At 44.8% G+C, this 23,685-nt stretch overlaps 3 protein-coding genes across 4 annotated transcripts in view; 1 reads left to right on the top strand and 2 right to left on the bottom strand.

Annotated features, from left to right (window-relative positions):
- The window catches only part of Tgs1 (Trimethylguanosine synthase 1), a 35,846-nt gene extending 25,010 nt beyond the window's left edge, over positions 1-10,836 (bottom strand). The window contains exons 1-3 of one of the 2 annotated variants that reach the window (XM_089552555.1): positions 10,286-10,836; positions 8,558-8,660; positions 818-1,011 (exon numbers count right to left, since the gene is read on the bottom strand). In XM_089552555.1, the coding sequence (XP_089408681.1) occupies positions 818-1,011; positions 8,558-8,660; positions 10,286-10,661 (673 nt within the window). In that variant the 5' untranslated portion in view covers positions 10,662-10,836. The remainder of the gene's footprint in view (positions 1-817; positions 1,012-8,557; positions 8,661-10,285) is intronic. The other variant, XM_089552556.1, reaches the window with a different exon arrangement.
- A 252-nt stretch (positions 10,837-11,088) lies between these two features.
- Positions 11,089-13,960, top strand: Atac1 (Ada2a-containing complex component 1). Its single transcript, XM_089554646.1, has 2 exons — positions 11,089-11,544; positions 11,873-13,960. Exons 1-2 carry the CDS (start codon positions 11,257-11,259, stop codon positions 13,013-13,015), a joined length of 1,431 nt encoding a protein of 476 aa, XP_089410772.1. The 5' UTR covers positions 11,089-11,256; the 3' UTR covers positions 13,016-13,960.
- A 2,386-nt stretch (positions 13,961-16,346) lies between these two features.
- Positions 16,347-23,685, bottom strand: part of LOC149336060 (protein FAM91A1) — a 34,806-nt gene continuing 27,467 nt past the window's right edge. The window contains exons 19-22 of the mRNA XM_089552547.1: positions 23,082-23,157; positions 19,830-20,097; positions 17,440-17,509; positions 16,347-16,485 (exon numbers count right to left, since the gene is read on the bottom strand). Of these exons, the coding sequence (XP_089408673.1) occupies positions 16,390-16,485; positions 17,440-17,509; positions 19,830-20,097; positions 23,082-23,157 (510 nt within the window). The 3' untranslated portion in view covers positions 16,347-16,389. The remainder of the gene's footprint in view (positions 16,486-17,439; positions 17,510-19,829; positions 20,098-23,081; positions 23,158-23,685) is intronic.

The raw sequence follows: 23,685 nt of genomic DNA, 5'->3' as shown, positions 1-23,685 counted from the left end.
TCGCAATGTGTGATATGAGGGAAAGCCAACTTGCGGAATTTCACACGACGTCAAGCCTAACAGCGTCAGAATGTGATCGATCCACGCGATAACCGACGCTAAAGAAAGCAAACAGGACATATATATTGCCTTCTAGCTGGAACTTTACTAGTTTTGCCAAGGTCGAATTTCATTATGAAAGCCGGCATGGTATACGATTTCTGGCGAGAATTCTGGAATGTTCGAATACTCGGAAACTCTCGGATATCAAGTTCTTGAATACGAACATGAACTGAATACCAAACATATTCGATTCGTAATCGAAATTCGAATATTCACACACCACTAGTTATTTTACGTTTTCCACTGACTGTTTGTGCAGGCAACACAGTTCACGGTGTATGAGAATGAGCAGAGAAGCTCTCTCTGGTGGCTTGCTGTGAAAAAGGGCATTTGCTCTATCCTGAACCCCAGTGCACAACCAATCACTTTTTGGACTTTTCACATCAAGATATTGCATATCAAGAAGTGCATACAAGATAGTGCATATCAAGATAATGGAACTATTACAACAGACCTCACTTCAATATCTTGTGATATCCACGCAAGGCTGCTATCACTCAGGCAGAATTATGCGCATGTGACAGAACTATGACGATCAGGAAACAAAACCTACGAAACTTTCATTACCACAAGTCCTGGTAAAACAAATAATAGAAGTTTACAGTTGTCCCCAGATTGCAGCAAGCATCCATGCATGATTCTGCGATTCAAATAGCGCGGAGTGAAGTACGCAGTCTTCTACGCAAAGAGAGAGGCTGTGACAAAACCTTCTCACCACAGGCATCACCTCTGCCCTTGCCGCCGTCACGTTTGGCAGACGTGAAAGAAGCTGGGAGGCCCATTTCGGCCATGAGGGCTGCCTCTTGCTCCAGGATATGCCGCTTCTCAAGCTCCTCTTCATCCTCAACGTTGTCTCCCTCTGTGCCCACAACGGAATCCTCGTATCGTGGCCCCACGACATCGCAGTCCCTGCGAGACAAAAACAAGAAAAGGACGATACCCTCTGACCAACGAAGCGGCAGCTGGCACATCACACGTTACAAAGCGTCAAAGCCCATGCTAACGAAGGTGAGAACATCTTTGGACTGCAAACTACTACCGTTTCGCTGACCAGCTTGCAAGCTTGGGGAACCTAATGCTCCTCTGAGCCTTCCTATCTAGCTGCTTGGTGTCACTCTGGTCCTAAGGGCAAGCTGGTATAAGAGTTTGCGTCTTAAAACCAAGCGATCACATTGCACTTTCTGCATGCCTCACGACTCTGTGACACCACGGCCACCGTTCAGCTGCTGAAACTGAAACCACGACTTTAGTCAGATACAACTTAAGTCTGCAGTGAAGCTCCGCCCACATTCAGGACCACTGCACAGAATTCCTCCACGACGAAAAAGTAGTCCGCTGTTGAAACTTCTCGTGCATACCTAAATAAGAACATTATCATAAGAAAAAAATGATAAGCTCTAGAATTTTGATATGTGGATTGTTTGATATAGTCAAATATTAAAAATCTGATTTCGCTTACAGTTGGGATTGGCCAGCGGAGTAATACAGGACGCAGCGGTCCTTGGCCCAGTGTTAGCAACTGCTGTTTTTTTAAGTTTTATCGTACTATAGATGGGAAAAGAAATTCAAATACAATGAATTATTTACTGGCCGTGGACGAATTTCACATGGCAAACATTATTTCAAAGAAAAAAAACACAAAACCATTATTTGGTGCCCCTCTTTGCTTAAACCTTGCTTTCTGTAAGCTGACCATCAGGAAGAGGAAGCGGCTAATGGTTGACACTCGCCACTGTGATCACTAATGATAATGATAAGTGGTGTGGTACCCTCATGTCTATCATGTGGTATTTTGCAGCAACTGGTATCCCACCAATTAGCAGATATATTTGTGTTGCCCACTATGTGCAGCCCACTTTGTTTTGCAAAGAGTACCAGTCATAATTGACACTCGCCACTGTGATCACTAATGATAATGAGAAGTGGTGTGGTACCCTCGTGTCTATCATGTGGTATTTTGCAGCAACTGGTATCCCAACAATTAGCAGATATTTGTGTCGCCCGCTATGTGCAGCCCACTTTGTTTCGCAAGGAGTACCCGTCATCGCATTCAAAATAAAGATTTTTTTCAAAGACAGCCTTACATGACAACCCCATCTCAATATCATGTCATACGCAGAGCAATGCAGCATGTATGGCCCCCGAGAACACAATCACTTTGTGCCCATCAATGGACTTGTATCTGTGAACCAGTAGAAGAAATAAGTTCCAGCTTCATAAAACAAATGGTTCTCATTGTTATTATAGTCAATTCTTTTCAAACAGATAATAACATTGTTTTTTGTTTATGATGTGATACATTTAATTCTTTCACATATGGGTCATTCCATGCCAAACGTCCCAGACGTTGCGCTTGAACATCTCTGATTTGTTTAAAGAAACTGATGGGAACTCATCGCAACAAGCGTAATGTAAGCCTAAAATATTTTTGCCAAAAAAATTTATTCGTGGGGTGAGCTCAGTTTGAACGCTCCAAAAAGGCATGAAACCAGGCACTGCTCAATAATCTATAAAAATTCCAAATTTTTACAGAACACTCCACAAATTTTAATGACATTTGCACATATTCTAGCTTTTGATATGATTCAGATCATGTATTTTTGGACAGGATATAAATAAAATGTCAAAATTATACTATTTTGACATTTTTTTAAAAAAACATCAACTTCCTTTCGGAAATTAAGAAATGGCGATCTTGCTTCGCTAGATGTCTGTTACCTATAAAAAATGTTACAGCTGATGAAACTGAATATGTCGAAGTGAAATAAAATCCTGAAGTTTTAGAAAAGTGCATTTTGAACCATAAACACCTGCTTATTTCATCCTGAGGTGGTTTAAGTAAAAATACAGATGATGGTTGGTTTAGCAGAACAGTATAATGCCTTTCATTTTTTCAAGTTTCAATCGAGGCGATTTTTGTTTATGCAAGAAAAAAATTTTGAAGTTCTAACTCTTACGCCGTAAATTGTGTCATTTCTTTGCGCCTCTTCACCGCAGAGCACAGCACCGTCGACACTGTGGCCAGGCGAAATATTTAGTTCTCATTCCTAAGAGAAGTTTCCACTGCAGGCAGGCATTGTGTATTAGAACAGATATTCGTGGCAAAGTATTTTCTTAACACTGCTGAGGCAGCATCAAGGGCGTCCGCAGAATTTTTTGCAGGGGGGGGCCCCATTGGTTGTTGGCGCCGGAGGGGGGGGGGTATGTTCGTAGCAAAAAGGCACTATTTGCGGAGTAAATTTATTTATTTATATACAAATAAAATAAATAAGTAAAATACACACATGAAAGAAAAATTATAAACAGCAAATTAAAGCGAGGCTAGGAGAGATACATTGGAGTTTATCAACGAAGAAACAATTAAAATTAATAAAAATGCAAAAAGATACTATCACTTCGTGGAGAAGAGTGCTCAGTCTTGCTGCATACGGGTTCTCGACACACCCGGATTGATGACCAGCACACAGCACAATATGTTCACAAACACGCAACGACAGTCACTCAGTCAGTCTTCCTTGAACAGAAACTGTAGACGCCTCGGATTTTTCTGGGCGAATTGCGTGATGACACTGGTGATAAATTCATTTCTGTGCTTCATTACACGCTCTCGGTGCACACTCATCATACAAAGGCCGTCCAGTCTGTCGTTTGTCATCGTTGAGCGTAGCCACGTTTTCACTCTCCTCATTGTACTGAAGGAGCGTTCGACCGTACAGGTAGTAACTGGCAAAGCCAGAGCCACCTCAATGGCTTTTGCAACACCAGGGAAGAATGTCTTGGCCTGATGTAGAAGCTCGCAGTAAGTTATTTCTGATGGGTCCCCAGTTTTGTTGCACCACATCTCGTACCAAGAGATGGCCTCTTCCTTGAAGTTGTCGATGCCGTAAAAGCACTGGAGTTCTTCGGCGAGAACAGCGAACTCAACACGGCTCAAGTGCTTCATTTTTGATGGATGCAACTGGAGAAGTTTGAAGCTCCTCTCATTGCTTTCAGAAAAGCGCCGAGCTAAAGAAGCAGTGAGGGAGTCCAAGTACGGCACATATATTGCCACACGGTAGTATTCCTCTGGCGACTGAATCCCGTAGTTGTCTCGGTGGGCCTGACGAGAGACTTGTCTTGGTACAGATATCACCACATTTAAGTGATTGGCTGCCTCCCTTGCTGCATTCATGATGTTAGAGAACTCCTCTACAGCGTTTGTCCGGTGGCCGCGAAAAATACGTTGTAGCTCAGTGATGTGGCCATGCACAGAATGGAAGTCCATGGATACACCTTGCAGAATGTTCGTAGCTGGTTCGAGCCGAGCGCTGTACTTCGCTACAATATGCAAGCAGACGATGAAAGATGAGCTTGTTGTTGCGCAGTAGAGGATGTGAGCTCGTTGTCTAGTTGCAGCGTTCGAGCATGATTCCGTGGACGCGAGCTGCTCGAGTGCTTCGACTATGGCCACGTAATGCTGAGAGAAGATCCTAATAGACTTGTACTTTGCAGACCATCTTGTCTCACACAGCATCGGAATGTTGGGCACCAATTTTCTCCGGAGCACGCTCTCGCGGAAGAAGTTTATGGTTTGTTTGATTATCCCAATTGTGTTTCGAATTTCAGAGACGTCGTTCAAATCGTTGATGACGAGATTTAGTTTGTGACTTGCACAGTGGAAAAATAGTGCCTTCGGGAACTGTTTTTGTATAATTTTGTTCACTCCAGCTTCTTTTCCAGCCATTGTAGAGCATCCATCGTACCCCTGTCCAACGAGGTTCGAAAGAATCAGTCCGACATTCGTCAAAAGCTTCAAGATTGCCGCGGCGATGCAAGCGGAGTTTAATTGCTCCAGCTCTACAAATCCCAAAAACTGCTCTCGAACGCACACTTCGACTTCCGCCTTGTCAATAAAGCGAACGCCTATAGACATCTGCTCTTTTCCTGAAATATCTGCAGTTTCGTCAGCAAGAACGGAAAAAGCAAACGCTTTGTTAGTTTCGGTAACTATCTGCTCTCTCAGGATGTCGCCACAGATTGTGATGATCTCGTTCTGGACGCGGACAGAAGTGTACTTGGCATTGCCAGCAGAAGAAGCGAAGTGCTCCTGAAGTAGAGTATCTCCAGCTTCTACACGAAAGTCAAGCAGATCATTGAAGACTCCACTATCGGACTGCTTGCCGCGAATCGGCAAGTCATGCGTCGCGCAAAAGACAATGGTGGAAACTATTGGAAATAGTTTCTCACGGTTCCTTTCAACTTGCGAGTGCAGTGCTCTGTTCAGCTGCTGTACAACGGGTAGCTGCTTGCCTTTCATCACATCCATAAAGTTCTGTGAGGCCGTCATTGCCTCCTGGTGCCATTGGGATTTTACGTGATCCCTGCACGCCTCGTGCATTTTTCTGTAGTTACTGAAAGCGCGCACGATAAAACTACCTTGAGTACCCCGGTGAACACGCGGAGGAAAAATGACGCAAAAACGACAAAAGGCGCCTTTCGCTGTCGCTGAGTACGCAAGCCAGGGGGCGTAATCTCCCAGCCACTGATGTCGAAAAGGCCTCTTTCCAGGTGTTACATCCTTCTTAAAATCATATGTGACATTTGGCGACCATGGCTTAGTAAGAAGACGTAACTTCAAAAAGTCCGGTATGCCAGTGAGTTTAGCTTTGCCTAGAAACTCTCCTAAGTCATATTCTTGAGGCAAGTTATTTGTTTTCTTGATGTTGTCTCCGGACTTCGATCCCAAGCAAGCAGAAAGGGAATCGTTTCGGCTTACTGCGTGACCGGAGCTCGCTGGTGGAGTTCCTTCCATGGAGACGACGACGCCGGCTACTGTCCGGTGATGAAAGGTTGCATCGCTCTGGTCAAATCCGGACTTGAATCCCAAGAAAGGAGAAATGGAATCATCTCGGCCTGCTGCATCACCTGAACTCACTGTTGACAGAGTCCCTTCCATGGAGTCGACGACATCAGCTACTGTCCGGTGATAAAAGCTTGCATCACTCTGTTCAAATGCTACACCGTTGTCACATGTCACACCAGAATCTGCAGGGGCGCATTTGGATAATGCTTCGTCAGACAACCGCTGACGCTTGAAGAAGCGTCGAATATCCATCATTCGGGACCGCGCGAGACAAAGCTGGCTATGGAGTTCCTCGGGGTTGGTAGTGTTAAAAATATATACACATTGATTGGAAAAACGGTTGAATGCGTACGTTGAAAACAAAAAATGACTATGTATGCAGCGAAAACTTATTTACAAGATAAATGCACGCTCGCAGCTTCATACACCTCGCTCCATCTTGCTCGCGCAACCGCACAGTCGAGTATTTGCACACACACTACTCGCCGCTCGTCGTTTTCTCGTCCGCTGTCTTGGTTGTTCTCAGCTTCGTTGACAACCGGCCACTAAAAACACCGAAGCACAAACAAAGAGGCGCGCACACGCAAGGAACGCCGCGCGACTTCCGAGGGGAAGGGACACTCGCCACTCCGGTCGGAAAATTTGTTTTGTGTGTTTTTATGAGGTTCAGAGCCCCAAAACGACTCAGGCTATGAGGGACGGACGGTCTCTTTACCATGCACTGACATCGCACAGTACATGGGCGCTGTTGGGATTTGAGGCCCAGCCAGAGGTGACAGGCGAGCCAGGCTGGCGCCATCGGGCTGCCTTGACCAAAGGCGCTGGTTTCCGGTGAAGACGCAAGGAACGCTGGTGTGGGGGCGCCTCTGGAGACTGCGTCGCCGTGAACAAAAGCCGCTAATCCCCTTTGCCGAAAATTCTGAAAGCGGCGCTTGTACCGAACTGCGCTCTCCCGTGGATCGGAGGAGACAGCGAGCGGCGGCGGCGCCAACTCATCGCCCGCTTGCCCCTGAGCAGTCCGACAAAGCGGGGATGGACACGGCTGATTTGTCCCTCCCTCCTGAAGAATTCATCGGCGGCCGGGGTGTGCACTGTCTGCCTCCGTGTCACTATCTCTCTAGAGATCAAAGAAACAGGCACACATCTCAAGACGGCTCGAAACACATGCTCGCCGGTGCCGCTGTATGTCTGCAACGACGCGTCCCCGGACGCGGCACTTTGCAGATGTGACCCAAAGCGTGGAAGCAGGGCCGCTTTTACTCTTTTGGCTGAGCGCACCGCCGCCCCTGACGTGCGGCCATCACTCACGGTTCGAGTGAGTGATTTTCCAGGGGGGTGCAGCCGCCCCCCCTTGCCCCCCCCTCCGGACGCCCATGGGCAGCATATGAACCAGTGACATTGTTACTGAGTGTGTTCATGCTGCACTCAGTCGTTGTCAGAGCCATGAAAGATGTGGAGAGAACTCGAGGAGGAGGCCACGCTGAGCGCCAGTGCCGTGGTATGTTCTGTCACTTGAGAGCGAGGCACCACCACGTGATCAAGTCACGCTCACCGCTAGCGTGTTGTCTCACGTTACCTGAAGCTGTGGCGAGGACTTCGCTCCATCACATGCACTCCGAGGGGCATGCTCTATGCAATCTTTTTCAGAAATAAATAAAGCACTGGTGCTACAGTTGGCGTGCTGGCTGGTGGTTCCTTCCTTGGGGAAAACGATCTCGCTTATCGCATGCCACCCATCGAATGTCATGCGACATCTACCTTGGCTCCAGCCCTAAAGATGCATGACTGCGAGTGAGGGCAAACGGCAGTAGCTACCTGGCTGTAAATGTGTCACACAAAATGCCGTGCTCTGCGGTGAAGAAGCTCGAAGAGACGACGTAACTTGTGGTGTGAGAGCTTAACTTCGAAAATCTTTTTCTTGTTTTAAACAAAAATCTCCTAAATTAAAACTTTAGAAATGAAAGGCAGAAAGCTGTTCTACTATACCCACCATCATCTGTATTTTTACTTGGGCCACCTCAGGGTGAAATAAGCGGGTGTTTACGGTTCAATACACACTTTTCTTCAACTTCAGTATATTTTTTTTCACTTCGACGTATTCAGTTTCATCAACTGTAACCTTTTTTATAGGAAACAGACATCTAGGAAAGCAGGATGGCCATTTCTGAATTCTAAGAGGAAATGGATGTTTTCTAAAAAAATGTCAAAATAGTAAGATTTTTACATTTTATTTAAATTCTAAAAAAATATTTATGCCATCCAAAAATAATGATCTGAATCATATTAAAAGCCAGAATCTGTTGAAATGATATTAAAAAATTTGTGGAGTGTTTTCTAAAGATTTAGATTTTTTATTGATTATTAAGCAGTGCATGGTTTCATGCTGTTTCAAAACGTTCAAACTGAGCTCACCTTACAAACAAATTTTTTACGGCAAAAATAGTTTAGCCTTAGATTGTGCACGTTGCGATAAGTTTCCACGAATTTTTTGAACAAATCAAAAATGGATGAGCGCAACATTTGGGACATTTAGCACGGAATGATCCATATGCAACTTCCACTCACTGCAGCAATTAAGAACTTATGAAAGCAATGTTCAAATCGTATACATACCAGCTGTAGGATCTCGAAAGTAGGCACTTGGTCTCTCCAGAAGGGAAAGAGAAATCCAGTATCCGAAGCCAGTAGTCTGGATGGCTTGCCCCACACAGCCAGCCTGCACGACCATGACGAAAGTTGAGCGCTCCATTTTTTAGTGAAAGCCTGCCGCTGCCACCTGCCACGGTGGGAAGTTTGCTCACAAACCTGTGGGCAGGTTGTGATGTTGTCAAAAGGTAATGTGACCTAGGTTGCTCACCTGCCACCTAGGTTGCTCCTCTGGGGATTCTTCATGGCTTTTTCACTCACAGCCAATGACGCCAACGACAACGCCGACTTTTTTTGCGACAAGGGACTCTTGACGCTTTCATGTTAATGCCATCAGTTGCGTTGGAGCCCCCGAAAACAAGTTGACATTATTGTAGTAAGAGCTATCACTAATGGCAGTATAAATGGTAGCCGTGAAAATGAAAGGACGCTTGCGCAGTGGAGATATGCACACATGAACGTTCCAGAAGAAGTAGAATGGGTACAGAAATGCTATGAGTACAGATAATAATAAAACCAGAGAAAATAATGCCAGGGACTAGAGAAAAGGAAACGAGGAGGTGAGTGCTTCGTCAGGGCAATGCAGCTTTTATAACTTGTCTTTACGATTGAGCCGTCTTACAGTTCATGATGAAGTAACTCGCATGCTTAATTACCTTTACAACAAGAACCGTGTACTGTGCGATGTCAGTGCACGTTAAAGAACCCCAGGTGGTCGAAATTTCCGGAGCCCTCCACTACGGCGTCTCTCATAGCCTTAGTCGCTTTGGGACGTTAAACCCCATAAACCAAAAAAAACAAGAACAGGCAAGAAGACCCCATTTATACACCCCCGCTACCCCCAAATTTCAAAAATGCAAAACCAAACAGTACATGCTACATGTAAACATAATGAAACTGCAAGCAAACTCCACAGACGCTGCGATATGACTATGATATGACCAAAAAGATCACATATGAAGGAACCAGCTTAGATGTGTTAAGTGAAGCACAACGTTTTTACTTTTGCGTTGCGAAAACACTGTTGACAAAGCACTTAAAATGCTGCATAAGCCAGTCCTGCCAATGAAAACAATGATGCTCTAGGTGCTAACTGTTAATTATGTAAGGTAGCAGTTTCTTCCCCACCAAAACTCAAGACATCGAATAGATTGAGACCTGTTTCATCACATGAGTAACTGCCACAGCGGTTTAGTGGTTATGGCATTCTGCAGCTGGACCTAAGGAAACAGGATGAAATCCTGGTCATGGCGGTTACATTTCACCACAGTGGCACCTCTCATAGCCTTGACACTATGGGATGTTAAACTCTACATAACACTACCACGTGCCTGAAATTTGGCAGATTTAGAATGCACAATTAAAAACTTGGACTTGCTCGGTGTAAATGCCACTACGAAAGGAGTAAAGCTAGCACCAAAATAAGGCACACAAAAGTCAGAATGGCACTACCTTAAACTCACATCAGCAATCCAACCAATGCCAATCAATATGCTGTACACTTTTCTGGCCACATTACGTTTTCTGTGAAATTCAAAGTTACTGTAAGTATAATTCGTTGTCTGGCGTTAGCAAAGCGGCAAAATAGTGACATTTTACGGCGAACGTATTCCGTTAGTTTATACGCCAAACTAGCACCAGGTGCCAACAAAGCATTGCGTTATAGAGAGAAATTCGCTATATCGGATAACACACCTAGCGCCTCGCCGCCGCAGCGTCCGCGGTGAAGAGAGTGTTCGGCCAGCGGCTCGACGCAGAAGGCCGGTTCACCGGCGCACTTGAGGTCCCGCGCGCCGACGACTCTGTCGCGAGTCTCGGCGTCGGTGAAACGGATCAGCCAGATGTACTCGCAGTCGTAGGGCCCCATTATGGTGAAGTGCGAAAGGTCTGCGAGATGCTCGATGCCGGCTAGCACCGCTGTAGCATCATAAGGCGTGGCCGCGCGGCTCAGGAACATGAGAGCCGCGAGGTGTACGTCTTTGCACGTCGACAGGTCGGGCATGACGTACTGGTCGCTGCACTGAATTCGCGCACAACCGGCCTGTGGGATGCGATGTTCGGCGGGAATCATCGCAACAGCGAGAATATCACCGGGTCTTTGATGAATGAGCGAAGCTCATTCGCAGGGACACCGGAGTAACTGGCGGTGATGGCGCAAGCCTCGATGAAAGGTGAGCCGCGCGCAACAGACGCATGCGTTCCGCTTGCGTTTGTCAACAAACCGAAACACACGTGCAGCGTGTATTAACAAGACTTGGCATACAGCGCGCACCAGCGCGCACTACACAGAACCATCTCGAGAGAACGTCACAAAACATTTATTTTTAAGTACAATAAACATTGTGTAATTAAAATACTAAATATGCGTTTTTATTTAAAAACTGAAATTTTATTTACTTTAATAAGTTTTTAAACGTTAAAATTAAGTGAAATGGTTGCTGTTATGGCTGTAAAAGTATTGACAGGTGTCGCTGTGCTCAGTTTCGGTTACCGGTTCTGTACGTTGTGAATCTAGCCATGCGCGGCGCGCTCAACATGTGTTCAGTGTGCTTGTCTTTTGCCCAAAACGACGATGTTTCCAGCGAGAAACGCCGTCGCTGCTCGCTACCAGTTCGTATGAAGTGCCCCTGAGTCCTTTAAAAGACCACGTTGCCATTGTTGGCGAGATGGAAGTGAGCTCCGAAGAGCAACCAGCCGTGACAGCCACCCAAAGAGCCACCTTGGACAACTCGCAAGGTACACAAGATCACAACACGAAGAACGGCGATTGTTCGCCTCAGACGGCGAATAATGCATTAGACGGCCCGTCAACGACAGACGGCGGTGACCAAGAACAAGACTTGGACGACATCGGCGAATTCTTCTTCGAGTCTGATCACCTCGCATTACGCGGCAACTCGGATTACCGCAACTTGCTGAAGACTCTTGCCGTGCTGGAAGCGCAGCGTGTGCAGGTAAGAAATGCAAACCAGTGTTTCGTTTAATGCAGTTGAATCCATGGCGCGATTTTGTTGTCAGAGACTTTGTCTTTGCTCGCCGGTTGGGCAAAAGGCTATGGCTCAGAGCCAAAACCACGGGAAGCCATTTAGCAAACCCGCTGCGCCCATTTCTTTCGTGCGCATGTACTTTGCCTTCTGAGCTGTTAAGATCGTAAGCTACAATGTATATCGGTTCTGTCGTGAGCAGCGCTGCCTGAATAGTCCATCGTTTTACGCACCTCGCTTAGAATCCGTGGTCTGCGGTCGGTACCTTACGTCGTTCATTTTACCTGCTTCGTTCCAGGTGATCCAGGACATTGAAAAACTCATCGAAGTCCGTGAAGAGGCGCTCGAGGACCCAATAAGATTTGTAGAAAGGCTTCAGAAGAAGGAAGACGTGGGCATTCCGATACCACAGCTGGTCGCACCGATACCCAACATCGACTGGAGCGAGTACAGCCTCATGGGCATTCAGCAAGGGATCGAGGGAAAACGCCAGTTCACGAGGCACGCGGCCAAGACGGAACCAAGAGGAGCAGGAAATTCGCAGGGCCAGGGATCGAGCGGCAGCAACGGCGGTAACATCCTGATCCGGGGCCGTGTCTTCAGCGAGAACAAGCCGGCGACGTTCAACCAGCTGTGGACGGCCGAAGAGCAGAAGCGGCTGGAGGAACTGCTGCTCAAGTTCCCGCCGGAGGACATCGAGAGTCGCCGGTGGGAGAAGATTGCCAGCGCGCTGGGAAACCGGACCCCTACACAGGTGGCCAGTCGCGTTCAGAAGTATTTCATCAAGCTGGCTAAAGCGGGCCTGCCCGTTCCGGGTAGAATACCGAACGTCACGGTGCCGCGCAAAATCGGCTCCGGACATACCAGGAAAGGATATCACCATCACCATGGCTCCCACAAGTCATCGACCTATCTGTTCTCCCACTCGACATTCTTCGCATCTCACAGGCCACCGGTCTTCATGAACGACGCAGATGACGACTCGTGTTCTTCATCATGGGGGAATCTTGAGTCATCCAATAGTGGAAGCCAAGACAAGTCTGAAGCGCGTCCAGAGAACGGAGACGATGCAGATCTTGACAGCGCTGTAAAGGAGTCTGCAGAGTACCGGGAGCTCTTGGCTCTCAGGAAGGTGCGTGAAGAACGGATGAAGCGGACGGGTCTGGCACAGCACGTAGGTTTCCGCTGTGACAGGTGTGAGTGTGCACCCATTATGGGCACTCGTTGGCACTGCACTGACTGCCCCACGGGTACCTCCATTGACTTTTGCAATGACTGCGTTGACTGCATGCACGAGACGGCGACTCACAAGGATGACCATCACTTGGAGCCCATCCGTGTCGCGCAGGACTGTTCGACATTTCACGACAGAGACTATATGAGCTTCACAGGGGCGGACTACAACTATCTTGACCCAAACTATTTGCCTGGTTCCAGCTGACAGCTGAGCATTGCACTTTCCGAAGAGTGTAGTGTTTACCGTGTATGTACACATCAGAGTTGTGCTGACGTGCTACGCTCTCTCGAGAATGTTAACATCAGACTGCGACCATATCATCTCTAGTGGATCTCAGAATTTGGATGGAAAGCATACTTGTGGGAAAGAGATGAATTAGAAGTTTCGTTTGGGCTTGTTGGCCAGACATAACACAGTGGAGCAGCGCGAGCAGACAGGTACAATGGAAAAGCAACCAATAAGATGTGCAGTGAAACTACCGGCAGTTTATTTTACATTTTGTTTGTTTCAGTCAGTCATGTCTGTTGAACGCTTAGTATAAATGCTAGTCTTCTTGGTAGCTTTATTGGCTGTTTCTCCATTTGTCCTCATCTGTGCACGCTGCCTCACTCTGCTGTGTGAAAAACAGTTCTACATCATCTTATCAGCTTTTTGATTCTTTACACAGATTGTGGCATAGCCTAGCACCAGATGGATATCTTTAGAGATGTAATCTCTTCCTCGCCAAATGTCTCCACTTTTTATCTTAAGAAACTTGCACAGAACAGCTTTCTTGCTGATAATACTCACGTGATAGATTACAAAGTTACGATTTCAACTTTTTCGATTTTCAGCTTGCGCTGAATTCTTTTCAGTATACCTGTCGATTGCCTCTTTTTTTGAAAAACTCGGCTATGTGTTAAACCAACTGCTAAAAGCTGCATGTTTGCTGCAAGACAGACATTGTTATGAAGTGTTCAGATGCTTTCTACAAGCTTTTTGGACTTTTTTTGACTATTGTTCTTGTTGCCTTACCATTTATAGACTTTCAAAAGTGTTCTCTCGCATGATTTGTAAGTTGTGATCACATAACAGCTACGCTGTTGCACTGCAATGCATTATATGAACTGATATATTACTGCTGGCATAAACCATTTTTTTTTTTTTTTGCATGGTTCACTTGTTTTGAATACATTTTCACAGACAACCAAGCCTTTTGTGCGTACATCCTTCACTGCCAATGAAAGCATACTTGTCTGCCATGTTCTTAAGACACTCGGTTGCTTTTATCAGCAAGGAAGTTTCGCAATCATGCTCGTGTAAAGTTAAAAAGGGACGCTTGGAAGATGTGATAATCAGGAACACTTTCATGTGCTGTTGAATAACGGTACTCAATTTTGGTCTTCAGCACAACCAAGGGCTTTCCCTCTAGCATCTGTGGAAGTACTACCCTTTGCGTTACTCAGGTAACATGTGCAGAGTTATTATTCCCGCTTTTAACATGACAGCGGTTGACGTAGTTGTTGGCATTGTGTTGAGAAAGTCTGGATTGGTCAAGAGGGTTGCGACTTCACAACCACGACATTGCAAGGGTGATACAAACAACCCACAATAATCGCAAGGTACAACAGTGATGATGTCGCTGCACAATTATTGATTGGCGCACTGGGTAGCGATGTCATTGCACTACCATCGCATAGTGCCTATGAAGAAAGAAAAGCAATTGTACTGAAAAGAGGAATGGTTGAGCTGGGACTCTAACTACTGTTCTGTAAGGTCGTGAGCCGGGCACGCCACCCTCAGACCACTGAGGAACATTCGTTCGACTTGATTAAAGGAAGGCCTTCTCTCTTTAAAAGAACTAAAATTTAAAAAAAAGCGTCCACATCAGCAAAGCGATATGCAAAGAGGACCCCAGGCTGCTAAAGAGACCCATTCAAGGGCAGCTGCATCATTTTTTTACAATTCCACGATATTCAACACTTCTATCTATATAGGCTGTTGGTAAAACCATTTTTTTGCTCTACCATTTGTAATGGTTAAGTAATGGAATATTAAATCTGTGGCTACTCCTCACAGCGTCTGAGGAGCTCGGAGAGACTAGGTGACGACGTTACGGATGAGGAGATTTCAAATTCTTTTGCCTTCGCCCACAGCTAGCCGTGCGTCATCGTATGCAGCCAAACAAAGTTTAGCAAATGCTACCTTCAGCGGTGTTGCTTTTCTTGGTTCAAAGAAAGCGTTTCTGAGCTCTGAACGTAGTCACGGTAGATTACATCATTGTGCTGTCCTCCCACCGGAGCTGTGCACCGCAGAGAAGCCTAAACGTCGCCGTGGTTTCAATCGGCGATTCCGTCACCATTTCTAATGCTAGCCCAACAAGACTGCGCATGCTTTGCCTGCAAGTTACGCCTTTAAGTTTGCCAAAATCTAAAGACTTTCAGTTGCCTTTTAACGGTATCGCGACATGCCCATAAGACAGAGCTTAGTGTTCTCTGAATTTTTTTTTTTTCATATGGAAGTGGTCTACGCACATTCCCAATAGCAGTATTACTCCAGAAACACTTAGAGGTAGTGTTTTTTTATTTTTTTTGCCATCATGCACACACTTACCTTTGTGCCTAACGCTGACTTCTTCTGCTCAAAAGGCCTGAGTAGTCCGTGACCTTTAAACAAAGCTTCATAGTTTGACTATGAGAAACAGAGACAGACATTGTCTTAATGCAAGCTGCTTTTAGTGTCCCCATTCGGCTCAAGGGCATTTTAAGGTCGTTTGCAATGATGCATCACCGTAAATGACACGCAAACTAGGAGTTATAGACCACAACATCTCAGACATGCTTGGGCACGTTTGCCGCGCTCCCTCTGCATCGCAATGCTCTCGGCAGATGGCGCCACCATCGTGGTTTTGCACACACCAATGGAGCGAAGATAGCTGAATGCAGGCTTGAAGCAGAGATGGTACCAACTGGTGCAGCAGCCGCCAACCATTAACTGCATGCCTGCACTGTCCGTGGCTGTTGGTAGATTGTCAGTGAGCAAGAATTTTAGTTGAGGGCATCCTCCAAGTGGCCACACTTAGGGCCTCTCAGGACCAACACTAACGTGCAAATTATGAATTTGATTTCATTCGTGCACTCGACTTACTCCTATAATTGCCAATGGGCTACTTTGACAACATGCAGAAAGCTCCAAAGGAGCAGCAACAGAAACAAATAGCGCTTGTACAACAACGATAACTGAGCTATCCTCACACAAGCAGTTCAGGATTTATTGCTGTGCATAGTTTACACATCTCGCTAAGTTCCTTGAAACAAGCTTAAAGCTTAACCATGCTATGCTCGAAGAAACCTGTCTATCATACACAGCAACTTCTTAAGAAACACCATTGATTTAAACATGGTCAACAGATAGCAAGTATCCCTTAAATACATGTACCCTAAGCACTTTGGAATCTCAAAACAACTAGCGCTCTTGCATTCCTTAAAATTCCGCTGAAATTAATATCAGCAAGAACAGTCTGCATCCACTCAAGAAGAGAGAGAAACGCGGCATGAAAAATGACTAACAAACTTTCGTATTTACTGGGCATTACCAAGTCAACATTCATCCCACACACTCAATGTCCCATTGTGGAAAAGGAGGTTCTTTGTTGGCAGCGGTAATGTTTCCGTGTTCAGCACCAAGGGGTCAGCCTGCAAAGCACACCAAGTTGCATGTGAGGGAAACGCTTCAAATGTCAGGTACCGATGGTAGTTGGGCAGTAACATCGCAAGTTAGACCAAGCATCTTGTCATCTCTTTGTCACTGTTTTACTGCAATGTAAAAGGTAAGTGGGGGTGCCTCAAAAAGGCTAAAAAAGAGTTACAAAAGGAAAATCACCCTGATACAGACAGTGATGCAACGCAAAATAAAGAAAGTGAAAGACAATACCAGTCTGTACCACTTTCCAACATAAGCACGAAATTTCTAGATAAATATATATTGGCGTTCCCTTTGAATCATGGCGATGGCTGGAGCTACCGTGCGTAGCAAACTTAAGTGTCAAATCACATGGTTAATGCTCATGTCCCAGTGGCATAGCTGATGATGAGAAATCCTTATCTAGCATTCCTCGTACCCTTAAGTCACCATGTTGAATAGTGTGACGTGCTCAATCACGACATGTGCCAGCCTATTCTATTCACAGTTCTAAAGTATTTCCGATCATATTTAGTTCGCTTTTTTTTTTTCTAAATTTCGGTCCAATTCTAGTTTTTTAGCAGTTTCATTTCATTTTACCAGCCTAAGATCCCTATCGGAGATGGAAATGAATTTTAATGCAAGATCGGCAGCATCACTTTCCATGTTCAAAGCTATAGTACTTCGATTTCTGTTATGCACTGCACTTGGCAAAAGTTACACAAGCGTTCCTTTTTCTTCGAGGATGAAATCCTGGAAGGATTTCAGAGAGCAAAATTAATGAGACGTAAAAACTTTTAAACAGTGTCTCTTGTTTCTTTGTGCACCTTAAGACACAATCAATTTTTAACTTTTTTTCCCATCTGAAATCCTCAAATACAGGAAACACTTGTGCGACAGTTCTCAAGTACAAGTGCCACAGTATCTCTGGATTTGAAGAAGTAGCAGATGCAAGATGCAACACTCACCTCATAGTCTGAGATGAAGTCAAGAAGCCGCAGAGCTAGTCGCCGGTTGGACTTGGTCAATTGTTTGAGGCTGTGCGAAATGAGATAAGAAAAGGCACACCAGCATGTTAGCATCCTTTTCACCTGAACATTTTACTAATTCGGTGCTTGGTAAGGCTGGCAGGGAAAGCAGTAATCAAATGTGCTTGGCAATATATGTGCAAAATGAAGAAAAGCCTATGAAGGGAGTGCACACACAGGATATCGTTCGTCAGAACCCTGGCTGTAAAGGAAACGTTCAAGGCCAACATGGGCGTGAGCATCCCATAGCATCCCACATTCTGTCACATTCTGTTCCACATTCTGTCATTTTCATCCTATTCTGCCCTTATAAAGCTTTCTCATTAATGTGCCCCAATGATCAATGCCAGAGGGTTTTCTTTTTAAAAATAAAAAACGACATATCAAACTGGGTGGTCTAGTGGCATGGAGGTTATGAGGATATGCAACAATTGCCTCACTAAGGGTAGACACTTCAACTGCACTGTGAGGGCTGAGAGGCAAAAAAAGGAAGAGAGAAAGAGGTGTACATGCACACTACAAACCCAAATTAAATCTAAAAAAAAAGAGCATGTTATTAGAAAAGTCTGCAATTCGCGAAGTTTTTATGTAGGTACATTCCACTCCCTATAAGACAACACTGCTTTCATGTCTTGCATATATTTCCAAGTTTGAGTGTAAGAAAGGAATGGCGGCGCATTCAAGATTAGATTTAATGGACGAGAATTTTGTCCCCCTTTTCAGACTAAAAAAGGCTAGCATATAGCCCAAGACTGGATGGAACGAGATTTACTGCAAGAGACCCCTTTCATAATTTGTTAGGTTGGCTTTCTCACATTGCAAAAAAAAAAAAAAAGTACTATAAAGTGCTGAACTTCACAGTTGCATGTATTGTTCTCACGGGAACCCCGTGAACATGTTCCACTACATAAAGCATACAAACTGTGGCTACAATGTTCAGTTTTAAAAACTTTCTGCTCTGCTATTAGTAGGGACACAATGAATTGAGGTAAAGCCAACTGAACACCCATGAAAAGGGTCCATTATGGACTTGGCAGAATTCCTAACCATGCAATGCAATTTGTAGGCCATATTAAACTGAGATCCAGCTGGGCTTCATTGCAACGAAACCTTCACGCCTAAAGGCAAAGAGCAGTATAGTAGGCTCCTGCATGCATATCTTATCATGATTATCAGCTGCTGCAAGATTACATCTACTCCAGGACAAAGGCCCATCCCAGTGGTCTTCAGCTAGCCCTGTGTTGAACCACCAGTAACAACCTTTTTCAGCAAATCTCCTAATCTCATCTGCCCACTTGACTTTCTGCTGCTCCTCACAAGATCCCTCTTCCGTTGGAATCCACTCCTCTTCCGTAACCAACAACTCATTCAATGTTCTCTGTGTTCCGTAATCCACCTAAGTGCATCTTCTCCTCTTCTCTTCAGCAAAGGTATCAGCAAATCGAGCTTACTCTCTAGTCCGTGCTGTTCATTCCCGTACCTTACAGGGAAGTCTAAGCATTTTTTTAAGAATTCGATGAGATTCAAGGATTTGAATACTTGAAGCTTGTAGGTAAAGAAGGCCAATTTTTTATTTGTGCTAGCATTTAAAGTGGTGACATAATCTCAGATTACAGCCGCGGCAACGTGCGGTCTCACTGTTTTTACTGTATGGGAAAGCTCAGTGATGATGTCATCTAGGGTACGGTTTTCAGACATCTGCTGCCTTCGCCCACATGCTCCTGTGCCTTGTTGAATGCCCCCAAGCAATGTTCCAAAGGCTTCATTTGATGGAGTTTTCCGAGTGCAGCTCTTAGCTTTAAGGTTTCTGCATTCTGCATCATAGGCGTCGACGTAACAGAGCTGTGATCAAACTTTGCATTACCGACAATCATAATTGTAAGTCCCTTTTTTCTTTCTCCTCTTGAGCAAGTGTTCCTGCTTTGGAAATGTACTGCACCCTAGATGACTTAACCAGCGCTATGCCCTGCAGAGAAGCCTGAATGTTGTCATAGCTTTAATCAGCAATTGCATCACCATTTCAAATGCTAACACAAAAAAACTTCAAGTGCTCCACCTGAAACCTTCACACATTCAGTTAAGTTCGCTGAATTCTAAAACCGCCTCAGTTGTACCGTCCTCAATTTATATCAAATCTGTTTGCAAGACTCGAAGTTTCAGCTTATAAGTGAGCACTGGCACAACACATTCTAATAATTTATTCTCCTCTTCAGTGATGCTGCAAAGCTGCTGTTAGTAACCTGTCACTGCCTGTACTGTCTATGCCTCTGCAAACACAACAGCCATGCAAACGCACTAAGAGTGAGCGCAACAATGAAGTTTCATCGCACTTGTCTTTGGAGCACAGCCTGTGCTTGAGAACCCTGGCACAGACGTCTTTGTTCAGCGCGTTGTCGAAGAGCGGAATCCCGTAGCAGCAGTCCAGCAGTGTCCAGTCCTCCAGGTGCTCCTCGCTGTTGCTGTCGGGCACACCATCCTGTTTGTCACCCGACTCCTCGCGTGCTCGTATCCGCATGAGCGTGATGTAGCCACAGGAGAAGTCAAGTTGTAGCTCCTCTTGAAGCCGCTCCATGGCAGGGTGATTCACTAGCTTGTTCCCTAGGTCGTGCACAAAGAAAGGCACGTTGATTTAAAATTTCACAGATTCAAAGACTCTTCCGTGACGCCACATTCTGCCAGAGCTGTGCTTCGTTAAACAGAGACATAACCAAGCCCACTGCAAAACACTACACAGGTTGTCCCAGTTAAAATGGATGAAGAGTTTAAAAAAAAGTGTTAATTCAAACTAATCAAGTTGATGTTGTTAGGAGCTTAGTAAGGTGTGGGTGTGGGCTAGTCAGTGATTCACAGTACATAAATGTAAACACAGTAGATGCAAATGTGGCAAACACAGGGATGTAAGAAAGACGTCCGTTGTCTTTCTTATGTCCCTGCGTTTACCACACTTTACGTTTACTACGTTGTTAGGAGATATGCAAAGTTCCAGCCACTATTTTTCTCGTTTTTCCACCTTTCATAATTAGTCTACATTAATTATTAAACTTCTTAAATATGGCTTTGTGTGCCCAGGCATGAATTCAAAAGTTGTTGAGTGCCATGAAAATGGTCTGATCCAGGTGAAAGCCCACGAAATCTTAAAAAACTATGAAGTGACAGCACGCTCCGAGCACCCGAATGAGCTGCAATTACAGCGCTCTCATCCGTGACTGAGTAGAGCACTGCTAGCTTCGCATTGCAGCTAGTCCCAAGATAAGCGCCAGTGGCTGCTGAAGATGCACCAAAAAAACGTGCAAGTCAGCAACTGCTGCCACTTATCTTGGGTCTAGCAACAATGCAAAACTCTGTTATGGGCAGCGCTTTACAAAGTTGCAGATGAGAGCACTGTAACTGCGGCACATTCAGGAGTATGGAGCGTGCCACCACGTGGTAGTTTTTAAAGGCTTTCATTTTACAGCGAAAACCTGTTTTAGGGAGCTCAAAACACCGGAAGTTCAGTCCCGAACTACCAAATGCAAAAGAGAGAGGACGGATGCCGCAGTAAGCAGCACCCCGACGGAGGCTTTTGCCATAAATCAGCCGCAGTCAGAGCATCAGCCGAGCTGGCTCGTCTCCGTATCAGTATTTCGAGCAAACACCCTCCCCCCCCAACTAAAACATGTCTTTCCCAGGATAATGAGAGTCGTGCTGAAAGAAAAAATAAAACAGCACTAAGTGCTACCTTAGTTTTGAACCAGCAGCCCACCATGTCTAAACTCGTTAGATGATGAAAACCGCTGAGGACCATTGGTTTAAGGGGAGACACTGGTATTAAAACGAAAATATTTATTAAGGATATCGTAATGAAATTAAGTGTGTATATGTATTTCTTCTTCCTGTTTTCAAAATTATAATTTCAGTATATCTCGATCAGCTCCCACATTTATGTCAAAATAGCTGAAGCCTAATTAGTTATTTCTTATGGGTCATTAGGACGCCTTCCCTCAATATTATTTGGCTGCCATTGAAACAGAACTGTAGCCAAAGAGCTGTCATCTGGAGCAATGCTATTTATATTGTCCTTGAGCTACATCATTAATATAAAAATGTTCAGTTATGTCCAAGCTACATAAATAATAAATATAGTTAGGTGACATTACTGTTCCCAAAAACTGTTATGTTCGACTCAGCCACAAAAAAAAGCACAGATCCATAGTTTTAGTTATTTTTGAATTCAACTATATATCAGACTAATTGAAATTGCACCACCAAAACACAATGAAAACTTTCGTAAGACTAGTCATGTTGGCAAAAGACACAAAGCTGAGAAAATCACATTTGAGTTATGCGCCAGCCATTCAGAGGTTGCTGTAGAGGCCTCGGAAGAACAATGGAATGCGAACATTCCAAAAAGATTTCACAATAGTGAGCAAAAACAGGACGTAGGGGACAGCGCCAGCTTTCGTACAAAACCAAGATGGCTGCCATCGGGTACACGGTCGCGGGAAGCAACGGGCGTGTAGTTCTGCCGCATTTTGCTCCAAAATTGCTATTTGTGGGCGTCGTAGGCATAAAATATATCAATTTTTTTTAGCAGTTCGAGGTCGAATTAGACCTTCGAGCTTCACAGGCAGTTACTTTAGAGTGTACTGAACCCGAATATGCCATTTTTACAAAATCGAAATTTTCACAATTTTTTACCACTTCAAAACCCACGTCTCCCCTTAAGGGGGGACACTGGTCTTTGAGACCAAAAAATGACCAAAAATTTATTTTCAAAAAATGATTTTTTGTGGAATCTACAGTTATTATTTTCCAACTGTACCAGTATTTTCCTTCAAGAAATCAACATCTTGACCATAATATTAAATACAGAGCATCGTGTGGGCTGAATTTATGCAGGAGCAGACAATTTATTGGCATAAAAATTTTGGACATCTGGCTGTCTTAGTATGTCGATATCTCAACATCTAGGACAGACAGAGATGTCACACTGTTTGCTAAGAGAAGCTGAAGGTACAGTGCATGCAATGATTGAAGCAGATTTGTCCAATCGCTCTTGAAAAATTTATAATTTCGCAAGGTTTATCGATGAATTACATTCACACCTTGGACATTGATATTCCAAGTGCTGCAAAATTACTAATGAGGGTAAAGTGAAAAAATGGTTTTGATTATTGCACTCTGTACTCACCATACTATGTAGCCATGGATTAAAAATGATTTTTATTGAGCAGTTTTTTTTTCACCGAGGTATTGATGAATGACTAATTAAAATTAATTATCTTGGGAACCGACTAATTTATGAGACAGGTCATTTCACTGCTGAAATCGGCATAAAAAACTGAGCAAGGTTCTAGAGTTTCATTAGGATGGGTCTAAAACTAAGGAAAATAGGTCTAAGACCAGTGTCCCCCCTTAAGAGCTCTGCAGGGGTTACAGCAATGACGGTCAAGTACGACAAGACTTATATGTGCAGCGATTGCGGTGACACAGCTGAATGGTGTAGAGCTGTACTCATTTGCAGGGTGTTTTATGCTTATAAGCAATAGACAAACCGATAGGTACTAAGAGTTCTACACCTAAAAAAATAAAAGTGCGCCCACCTTTTTCGTTTTCCTCCTCTTTGTCAAACGGGAATGGAATGTTCACCTGGCTCTGGTTTCCAGGCACACCCTGAGCCTAAGAACCAAGGAGAAAATGGCGTCCGGCACGAGAATACTCGCAAAGCCACCACACATGGCAAAATAATGCAGCCAGCGAAAGTAGGAAAGCATCTGGGGTAAGACAGGAGCAGTCAGTTTCATTTCACAGCTGAATACTGAAATCAGAGAGTCTGTCTTGCTCTACATTTGACCCTGAAGGCAGCAGACTTAGGAAGAGCTTGAGATTGGCCTAGTTGGAACATGATCACAGGCAAGTTTTACGAACTGGAAAAACAGCGCAATTAAAGACGACACAAGAGAAGGACAAAACACCAGCACTGTGTCTCTTGTGTCGTCTTTCATTGCGCTGCTTTTCCAGTTCGTAAAACCTGTACCAACCAGCCTGTATTTTCCCTCTTCGGGAATCACATGCAAGACATGCACTGCTTCGACTGTGCTTAACCATTCATTTGGTTTGGTTTGGTTTATAGGGTTTAACTTCCCAAAACGACTCAGGCTATGAGAGACGCCGTAGTGAAGGGCTCCGGAGATTTCGACCACTTGG

The sequence above is a fragment of the Amblyomma mixtum genome, chromosome 7 (assembly GCF_055824585.1).
Source record: "Amblyomma mixtum isolate Tamu chromosome 7, ASM5582458v1, whole genome shotgun sequence".
NCBI classification, from domain to species: domain Eukaryota; kingdom Metazoa; phylum Arthropoda; class Arachnida; order Ixodida; family Ixodidae; genus Amblyomma; species Amblyomma mixtum.
The sequence above is the reverse complement of the archived record's forward strand: the minus strand, read 5'-3'. Positions and strand labels throughout refer to the sequence as shown.

Bases quoted from the DNA above. Each gene is read 5' to 3' on its own strand.
- Atac1 (XM_089554646.1), top strand. From the start codon at position 11,257: ATGGAAGTGAGCTCCGAAGAGCAACCAGCCGTGACAGCCACCCAAAGA. The intron at 11,545-11,872 runs GTAAGAAATGCA...GCTTCGTTCCAG, and splicing joins TGGAAGCGCAGCGTGTGCAG to GTGATCCAGGACATTGAAAA.